Source organism: Notothenia rossii (assembly GCF_949606895.1).
Source record: "Notothenia rossii genome assembly, chromosome: 7".
Classification (NCBI taxonomy): domain Eukaryota; kingdom Metazoa; phylum Chordata; class Actinopteri; order Perciformes; family Nototheniidae; genus Notothenia; species Notothenia rossii.
In genome coordinates this window covers 429671-439670 of record NC_136905.1, presented here as the reverse complement: position 1 = coordinate 439670, position 10000 = coordinate 429671, and the positions used below count along the sequence as shown (strand labels likewise).

General features: G+C 47.6%; 2 protein-coding genes across 3 annotated transcripts in view; one reads left to right on the top strand and one right to left on the bottom strand.

Annotated features, from left to right (window-relative positions):
* LOC307012905 (immunoglobulin superfamily DCC subclass member 3-like) overlaps positions 1-793 on the top strand; it is a 6911-nt gene extending 6118 nt beyond the window's left edge. The window contains exon 6 of the mRNA XM_079640110.1: positions 1-793. This exon is cut by the window's left edge and continues 2324 nt beyond it. The gene's annotated coding sequence lies outside the window, so the exon portion shown is untranslated.
* A 2820-nt stretch (positions 794-3613) lies between these two features.
* The window catches only part of LOC307047536 (gonadotropin-releasing hormone II receptor-like), a 7469-nt gene continuing 1082 nt past the window's right edge, over positions 3614-10000 (bottom strand). For both annotated transcript variants that reach the window (XM_079694539.1, XM_079694540.1), the window contains 2 exons: positions 6360-6570; positions 3614-4311 (listed from right to left, as the gene is read on the bottom strand). In XM_079694539.1, the coding sequence (XP_079550665.1) occupies positions 3914-4311; positions 6360-6570 (609 nt within the window). In that variant the 3' untranslated portion in view covers positions 3614-3913. The remainder of the gene's footprint in view (positions 4312-6359; positions 6571-10000) is intronic.

The window sequence follows — 10000 nt, the reverse complement described above, 5'->3', positions numbered from 1 at the left end:
GAGTCTCGCTGAGTCTCGTTGAGTCCTGTCGGGTTAAATAGAGTTTTGTTGAGTTTCGCTGAGTCTCGTTGAGTCTCGTCGGGCTAAATAGAGTCTTGTTGAGTCTCGCTGAGTCTTGTTGAGTCCTGTCGGGTTAAATAGAGTCTTGTTGAGTCTCGTTGAGTACCGTTGAGTTCTGTCCGGTCTCATGCAGTCCGGGGTCTCAGGTGGCTGTGGGGTCGGGGTGTTTCGGAAATGAAAAATGTCGGCTGTTCTTTTTCTAGAACTTTCTTCTTTGGTTTTATTCTTATTTTAAGAGGAATCTGCCAAAAATAAAAGCCAGTGAAGAAGAGATTTAAATGTAATTCCTGTAATATTTTGATTATGAACTTTGTTTTTCTTGTTTCTGATTCTTTCGTTAGTTTGAATTATGTATAATGTGTGCAGTATGAATATGTCGAAGTCCCTGAATAAGCCATATTTAATAATAAGCTGAGTTTAATAAAGCCATGTCCTCCACAGATAAAAGTATTTTTAGTATAAATAGAGACTTCCTGTCGGCGCTGTAGACGTAGAGAAGTAGACGAAGGCTAGCACCAATGAGAAGATCTTTAACATTTTGATGTTTCTTTAAAACCTTTATTTCATTAATGTGTCCTTTCAAAATAAAAGCATCCCCAAGCTTTACACTGCTTTAGAGATCAGACCTGAAGAAGATTAGACGCTTCGATGAGTTCTTCTTCTGTGGTGTTGAATTTTTCACCGTCTGTCTGATGTTTGAAATGAAACCAAATAAAACTGAATTTTAATAGTTTTTCACACGTCTATTCTTTCATTTCAGTTTTTCCATTTGTTCTAAGACTGTATTTTACTGTTTATACAAACCATTTTGTTCTTCCACCCAATAAAACACAAAGACATACTAACTGTTCAAATAAACTTATTTCTTCATGATTTAAATTAAAAGTAATGAAGAGAACATTTCTATGTTGACAGAAGACATCTTATTTCATACATTAACATATTTAAATGAATAGATAACAATAAAAGGTATTTCAGGTGCTGACTGAACACTGAAGCTTCCCATTGGCTGACCACCTGTGGCCCCGCCCACGTGAGGGGTTGGAGGTCAGTAAACAGGAAGTGAAGATCCTCTTGGGGGGGGGGGTCTCACAGATTCCCTTTGAGATGGTGCAATGACAAATAAGGAACTTATATTTAGAGTTGGTTACAGAAAACTGGTTTGTTTAGAAATGTTAATTTCAGTTCTGCAGGTTCCTAAAGGAATGTATCTCTCAGGTTCCTAAAGGAATGTATCTCTCAGGTTCCTAAATGAATGTATCTCTCAGGTTCCTAAAGGAATGTATCCCTCAGGTTCCTAAAGGAATGTATCCCTCAGGTTCCTAAAGGAAAGTATCTCTCAGGTTCCTAAAGGAATCTATCTCTCAGGTTCCTAAAGGAATGTATCTCTCAGGTTCCTAAAGGAAAGTACCTCTCAGGTTCCTAAAGGAAAGTATCTCTCAGGTTCCTAAAGGAATCTATCTCTCAGGTTCCTAAATGAATGTATCCCTCAGGTTCCTAAAGGAAAGTATCTCTCAGGTTCCTAAAGGAATCTATCTCTCAGGTTCCTAAAGGAATGTACCTCTCAGGTTCCTAAAGGAATGTACCTCTCAGGTTCCTAAAGGAATGTATCTCTCAGGTTCCTAAAGGAAAGTATCTCTCAGGTTCCTAAAGGAATGTATCTCTCAGGTTCCTAAAGGAATGTATCTCTCAGGTTCCTAAAGGAAAGTATCTCTCAGGTTCCTAAAGGAATGTATCTCTCAGGTTCCTAAAGGAAAGTACCTCTCAGGTTCCTAAAGGAATGTATCTCTCAGGTTCCTAAAGGAATGTATCCCTCAGGTTCCTAAAGGAATGTATCTCTCAGGTTCCTAAAGGAATGTATCCCTCAGGTTCCTAAAGGAAAGTACCTCTCAGGTTCCTAAAGGAATGTATCCCTCAGGTTCCTAAAGGAAAGTACCTCTCAGGTTCCTAAAGGAATGTATCTCTCAGGTTCCTAAAGGAAAGTACCTCTCAGGTTCCTAAAGGAATGTATCTCTCAGGTTCCTAAAGGAAAGTACCTCTCAGGTTCCTAAAGGAATGTATCTCTCAGGTTCCTAAAGGAATGTATCTCTCATGTTCCTAAAGGAAAGTATCTCTCAGGTTCCTAAAGGAATGTATCTCTCATGTTCCTAAAGGAAAGTACCTCTCAGGTTCCTAAAGGAATGTATCTCTCAGGTTCCTAAAGGAATGTACCTCTCATGTTCCTAAAGGAATGCATCTCTCATGTACCTCTCATGTTCCTAAAGGAATGTATCTCTCATGTATCCCTCAGGTCCCTAAATGAATGTATCCCTCAGGTCCCTAAATGAATGTATCCCTCAGGTCCCTAAATGAATGTATCCCTCAGGTTCCTAAATGAATGTATCTCTCAGGTTCCTAAAGGAATGTATCTCTCATGTTCCTAAAGGAATGTATCTCTCAGGTTCCTAAAGGAATGTATCCCTCAGGTTCCTAAAGGAATGTATCTCTCATGTATCCCTCAGGTCCCTAAATGAATGTATCCCTCAGGTTCCTAAATGAATGTATCCCTCAGGTCCCTAAATGAATGTATCTCTCAGGTTCCTAAATGAATGTATCCCTCAGGTCCCTAAAGGAATGTATCTCTCAGGTCCCTAAATGAAAGTACCTCTCAGGTCCCTAAATGAATGTATCCCTCAGGTTCCTAAATGAATGTATCTCTCAGGTTCCTAAATGAATGTATCCCTCAGGTTCCTAAATGAATGTATCCCTCAGGTTCCTAAATGAATGTATCTCTCATGTATCCCTCAGGTCCCTAAATGAATGTATCCCTCAGGTTCCTAAATGAATGTATCTCTCAGGTTCCTAAATGAATGTATCCCTCAGGTCCCTAAATGAAAGTACCTCTCAGGTCCCTAAATGAATGTATCCCTCAGGTTCCTAAATGAATGTATCTCTCAGGTTCCTAAATGAATGTATCCCTCAGGTTCCTAAATGAATGTATCCCTCAGGTTCCTAAATGAATGTATCTCTCATGTATCCCTCAGGTCCCTAAATGAATGTATCCCTCAGGTTCCTAAAGGAATGTATCTCTCAGGTTCCTAAATGAATGTATCCCTCAGGTCCCTAAAGGAATGTATCTCTCAGGTCCCTAAAGGAATGTATCTCTCAGGTCCCTAAATGAATGTATCTCTCAGGTTCCTAAAGGAATGTATCCCTCAGGTCCCTAAAGGAATGTATCTCTCAGGTTCCTAAATGAATGTATCCCTCAGGTCCCTAAATGAATGTATCCCTCAGGTTCCTAAATGAATGTATCCCTCAGGTTCCTAAATGAATGTATCTCTCAGGTCCCTAAATGAATGTATCTCTCAGGTCCCTAAAGGAATGTATCTCTCAGGTTCCTAAATGAATGTATCTCTCAGGTCCCTAAAGGAATGTATCTCTCAGGTTCCTAAAGGAATGTATCTCTCAGGTTCCTAAAGGAATGTATCCCTCAGGTCCCTAAATGAATGTATCCCTCAGGTTCCTAAAGGAATGTATCCCTCAGGTCCCTAAATGAATGTATCCCTCAGGTTCCTAAAGGAATGTATCCCTCAGGTTCCTAAATGAATGTATCCCTCAGGTTCCTAAAGGAATGTATCCCTCAGGTTCCTAAATGAATGTATCCCTCAGGTTCCTAAAGGAATGTATCTCTCAGGTTCCTAAAGGAATGTATCTGTCAGGTTCCTCGATTGATAAGAGGACATAAAAAAAATATGAATACAAATTGGATCATAACGGGACTGTCTGTGACGTCATCACCTCCTGTGCTCTGATTGGCTGTGAGTGCGTGCTGGTTATCTCCTGGGCTCTGATTGGCTGTGAGTCTGCGGGCTGGTTATCTCCTGTGCTCTGATTGGCTGTGAGTCTGCGGGCTGGTTATATCCTGTGCTCTGATTGGCTGAGAGTCTGCGGGCTGGTTATCTCCTGTGCTCTGATTGGCTGTCAGGCGGCGGCAGCAGGCGTGGAGGTCGGCCCTGAATGAGGGCGTGAAGAAGCCGTAGATCACCGGGTCGCAGCAGGTGTTCAGGTGTCCGAACAGGAACAGGAAGTGGTGCAGGTAGTCTGGCAGCAGGCCCAGCATGCCCGGCTGGAACCAGTACCAGAGCCCCAGCAGGTAGTAAGGCGTCCAGCACACTACGAAGGACAGCACGATCACCACCGTCATCTTCAGAGTCTTCATCCGCGCCTTCGGGATCAGATCGGTGCCGCTGCGCCGCAGGTACGACTCCCCCGCTGCGAGCGGGAAAAATAAGGGGGAGAAACTGAGGCTGTGAGGAGAAACAAGGGTGTGTATGTACCTGAGTTCCTCAGGTGTGTTTGGTGGATGTGTGGGTGTGTGTGTGTGTGTGTGTGTGTGTGTGTGTGTGTGTGTGTGTGTGTGTGTGTGTGTGTGTGTGTGTGTGTGTGTGTGTGTGTGTGTGTGTGTGTGTGTGTGTGTGTGTACCTGCATTCCTCAGGTGTGTGGTGGATGTGTGTGTGTGTGTGTGTGTGTGTGTGTGTGTGTGTGTGTGTGTGTGTGTGTGTGTGTGTGTATGTACCTGCGTTCCTCAGGTGTGTGTGTGGTGGATGTGTGTGTGTGTACCTGCGTTCCTCAGGTTTGTGTGTGGTGGATGCGTGTGTGTGTGTGTGTGTGTGTGTGTGTGTGTGTACCTGCGTTCCTCAGGTGTGTGTGTGGTGGATGTGTGTGTGTGTGTGTGTGTGTGTGTGTGTGTGTGTGTGTGTACCTGCATTCCTCAGGTGCGTGTGTAGTGGATGTGTGTGTGTGTGTGTGTGTGTGTGTGTGTGTGTGTGTGTGTGTGTGTGTGTGTGTGTGTGTGTGTACCTGCGTTCCTCAGGTGTGTGTGTGGTGGATGTGTGTGTGTGTGTGTGTGTGTATGTGTGGTGGATGTGTGTGTGTGTGTGTGTGTGTGTGTGTGTGTGTGTGTGTGTACCTGCGTTCCTCAGGTGTGTGTGTGGTGGATGTGTGTGTGTGTGTGTGTGTGTGTGTGTGTGTGTGTATGTGTGGTGGATGTGTGTGTGTGTGTGTGTGTGTGTGTGTGTGTGTGTGTGTGTGTGTGTGTGTGTGTGTGTGTACCTGCGTACCTCAGGTGTGTGTGGTGGATGTGTGTGTGTGTGTGTGTGTGTGTGTGTGTGTGTGTGTGTGTGTGTGTGTGTGTGTGTGTGTACCTGCGTTCCTCAGGTGTGTGTGGCGGATGTGTGTGTGTGTGTGTGCACCTGCATTCCTCAGGTGTGTGTGTGGTGGATGTGTGTGTGTGTGTGTGTGTGTGTGTGTGTGTGTGTGTGTGTGTACCTGCGTTCCTCAGGTGTGTGTGTGGTGGATGTGTGTGTGTGTGTGTGTGTGTGTGTGTGTGTGTGTGTGTGTGTGTGTGTGTGTGTGTGTGTGTGTGTGTGTGTGTGTGTGTGTGGTGGATGTGTGTGTGTGTGTACCTGCGTACCTCAGGTGTGTGTGGTGGATGTGTGTGTGTGTGTGTGTGTGTGTGTGTGTGTGTGTGTGTGTGTGTGTGTGTGTGTGTATGTACCTGCGTTCCTCAGGTGTGTGTGGTGGATGTGTGTGTATGTACCTGCGTTCCTCAGGTGTGTGTGTGTGTGTGTGTGTGTGTATGTACCTGTGTTCCTCAGGTGTGTGTGGTGGATGTGTGTGTATGTACCTGCGTTCCTCAGATGTGTGTGTGTGTGTGTGTGTGTGTATGTACCTGTGTTCCTCAGGTGTGTGTGGTGGATGTGTGTGTATGTACCTGCGTTCCTCAGGTGTGTGTGGTGGATGTGTGTGTATGTACCTGTGTTCCTCAGGTGTGTGTGGTGGATGTGTGTGTATGTACCTGTGTTCCTCAGATGTGTGTGGTGGATGTGTGTGTATGTACCTGTGTTCCTCAGGTGTGTGTGGTGGATGTGTGTGTATGTACCTGTGTTCCTCAGGTGTGTGTGGTGGATGTGTGTGTATGTACCTGTGTTCCTCAGGTGTGTGTGGTGGATGTGTGTGTATGTACCTGTGTTCCTCAGGTGTGTGTGGTGGATGTGTGTGTATGTACCTGTGTTCCTCAGGTGTGTGTGGTGGATGTGTGTGTATGTACCTGCGTTCCTCAGGTGTGTGTGGTGGATGTGTGTGTATGTACCTGTGTTCCTCAGGTGTGTGTGGTGGATGTGTGTGTATGTACCTGTGTTCCTCAGGTGTGTGTGGTGGATGTGTGTGTATGTACCTGCGTTCCTCAGGTGTGTGTGGTGGATGTGTGTGTATGTACCTGCGTTCCTCAGGTGTGTGTGGTGGATGTGTGTGTATGTACCTGCGTTCCTCAGGTGTGTGTGGTGGATGTGCAGCAGGATGCGGCTGTAGCAGCAGCTCATCACCAGCAGGGGGATCAGGTACAGAGTGATGAAGTGCAGCATGTTGTACAGGGTTTCCTGCCAGCGTTGCAAGAAGCTGCCGTGAGACGCACACTGAGAGAAGCCCTGCATCTCACCTGTCTGCACCCGCACCACCCGGAACAGGAACAGCTGGGGAGGACAGGAGGACAGGTGTTACAGGTGGACAGGTGTTACAGGAGGACAGGTGGACAGGTGTTACGGGTGGACAGGTGTTACAGGTGGAGAGGTGTTACAGGAGGACAGGTGGACAGGTGTTACGGGTGGACAGGTGTTACAGGAGGACAGGAGGACAGGTGGACAGGTGTTACAGGTGTTACAGGTGTTACAGGAGGACAGGTGTTACAAGAGGACAGGTGTTACAGGTGTTACAGGTGTACACGTGTTACAGGAGGACAGGTGTTACAGGAGGACAGGTGTTACAGGAGGACAGGTGTTACAGGTGTACACGTGTTACAGGAGGACGGGTGTTACAGGAGGACAGGTGTTACAAGAGGACAGGTGTTACAGCAGGACAGGTGTTACAGGAGGACAGGTGTTACAGGAGGACAGGTGTTACAGCAGGACAGGTGTTACAGGAGGACAGGTGTTACAGCAGGACAGGTGTTACAGCAGGACAGGTGTTACAGGAGGACAGGTGTTACAGCAGGACAGGTGTTACAGGAGGACAGGTGCTACAGGACGACAGGTGTTACAGGAGGACAGGTGTTACAACAGGACAGGTGTTAAAGCAGGACAGGTGTTACAGGAGGACAGGTGTTACAGCAGGACAGGTGTTACAGGAGGACAGGTGTTACACAGGTGTTACAGGAGGACAGGTGTTACAGGAGGACAGGTGTTACACAGGTGTTACAGCAGGACAGGTGTTACATGAGGACAGGTGTTACAGGAGGACAGGTGTTACAGGAGGACAGGTGTTACACAGGTGTTACAGCAGGACAGGTGTTACATGAGGACAGGTGTTACAGCAGGACAGGTGTTACAGGAGGACAGGTGTTACAGGAGGACAGGTGTTACAGCAGGACAGGTGTTACAGGAGGACAGGTGTTACAGCAGGACAGGTGTTACAGCAGGACAGGTGTTACAGGAGGACAGGTGTTACAGCAGGACAGGTGTTACAGGAGGACAGGTGCTACAGGACGACAGGTGTTACAGGAGGACAGGTGTTACAACAGGACAGGTGTTAAAGCAGGACAGGTGTTACAGGAGGACAGGTGTTACACAGGTGTTACAGGAGGACAGGTGTTACAGGAGGACAGGTGTTACACAGGTGTTACAGCAGGACAGGTGTTACATGAGGACAGGTGTTACAGGAGGACAGGTGTTACAGCAGGACAGGTGTTACAGGAGGACAGGTGTTACAGGAGGACAGGTGTTACAGGAGGACAGGAGGACAGGTGTTACAGGAGGACAGGTGTTACAGGAAGACAGGTGTTACAGGAGGACAGGTGTTACATCAGGACAGGTGTTACAGCGGGACAGGTGTTACAGGAGGACAGATGTTACAGGAGGACAGGTGTTACACAGGTGTTACAGGAGGACAGGTGTTACAGGAGGACAGGTGTTACATCAGGACAAGTGTTACAGGAGGACAGGTGCTACAGGACAGGTGTTACAGCAGGACAGGTGTTACAGCAGGACAGGTGTTACAGGAGGACAGGTGTTACAGGAGGGCAGGTGTTACAGGAGGACAGGTGCTACAGGACAGGTGTTACAGCAGGACAGGTGTTACAGCAGGACAGGTGTTACAGGAGGACAGGTGTTACAGGAGGACAGGTGTTACATCAGGACAAGTGTTACAGGAGGACAGGTGCTAGAGGACAGGTGTTACAGCAGGACAGGTGTTACAGCAGGACAGGTGTTACAGGAGGACAGGTGTTACAGCAGGACAGGTGTTACAGCAGGACAGGTGTTACAGGAGGACAGGTGTTACAGGAGGGCAGGTGTTACAACAGGTGTTACAGCAGGACAGGTGTTACATGAGGACAGGTGTTACAGGAGGACAGGTGTTACAGGTGTTACAGGAGGACAGGTGGACAGGTGTAACAGGAGGACAGGTGTTACGGGTGGACAGGTGTTACAGGAGGACAGGTGTTACAGGAGGACAGGAGGACAGGTGGACAGGTGTTACAGGTGTACAGGTGTTACAGGAGGACAGGTGTTGACGGTGTTACAGGAGGACAGGTGTTACAGGAGGACAGGTGGACAGGTGTTACAGGAGGACAGGTGGAGAGGTGTTACAGGAGGACAGGTGTTACAGGTGTTACAGGAGGACAGGTGTTACAAGAGGACAGGTGTTACAGGTGTTACAGGTGTACACGTGTTACAGGAGGACAGGTGTTACAGGAGGACAGGTGTTACAGGAGGACAGGTGTTACAGGTGTACACGTGTTACAGGAGGACGGGTGTTACAGGAGGACAGGTGTTACAAGAGGACAGGTGTTACAGCAGGACAGGTGTTACAGGAGGACAGGTGTTACAGGAGGACAGGTGTTACAGCAGGACAGGTGTTAAAGCAGGACAGGTGTTACAGGAGGACAGGTGTTACAGGAGGACAGGTGTTACAGGAGGACAGGTGTTACAGGAGGACGGGTGTTACAGGAGGACAGGTGTTACAGGAGGACAGGTGTTACAGGAGGACAGGTGTATATGTATTATTGTGTATATGTACCTGCAGTGTGTCTCTGCTGCTACACACAGCCTGTTCCCAGATTAGCATTGTTAGCATTCCTTATAGAAACCAAGGGGAGCCGTTAGCCCGAGCTAACAGCAGGAGGTCTAATCCTGAGACATTCCTGCAGGGTTTAAGCTCCGTCTCTGAGCGGTGTTAGCGTAGCTGCTAGCCCTCGCTCTGAGCCTACAGCCATCAGACAGACTGCTGAACTACCTGAGGTTTCTACATTAGGGTTAGGTGTTGTATTAGGTTTGTCATTTATACAACTACACTGAAGCTGTGTATATGACATTGTCTCTGAATGTCTCTGAAGTGTCCTGCTCCAAACCCCAAACAGATCCTTGTAGCCCCCCCCCTCTCTTCCAGCTGTTACTAAGGACATGTCTCTGAAGTGTCCTGCTCCAAACCCCAAACAGATCCTTGTAGCCCCCCCCCTCTCTTCCAGCTGTTACTAAGGACATGTCTCTGAAGTGTCCTGCTCCAAACCCCAAACAGATCCTTGTAGCCCCCCCCCCCTCTCTTCCAGCTGTTACTAAGGACATGTCTCTGAAGTGTCCTGCTCCAAACCCCAAACAGATCCTTGTAGCCCCCCCCCCTCTCTTCCAGCTGTTACTAAGGACATGTCTCTGAAGTGTCCTGCTCCAAACCCCAAACAGATCCTTGTAGCCCCTCCCTCTCTCCCAGCTGTTACTAAGGACATGTCTCTGAAGTGTCCTGCTCCAAACCCCAAACAGATCCTTGTAGCCCCCCCCCCCCCTCTCTTCCAGCTGTTACTAAAGAGCTGACTCTGGGTCAGTAGCTTCAGAGAGAGAGTAGATCTCATCAGCAGAAACTCAGCTAAATGCTGCCGTGATGAAACTCCACATCATGTTCCAAACCACATCAAGG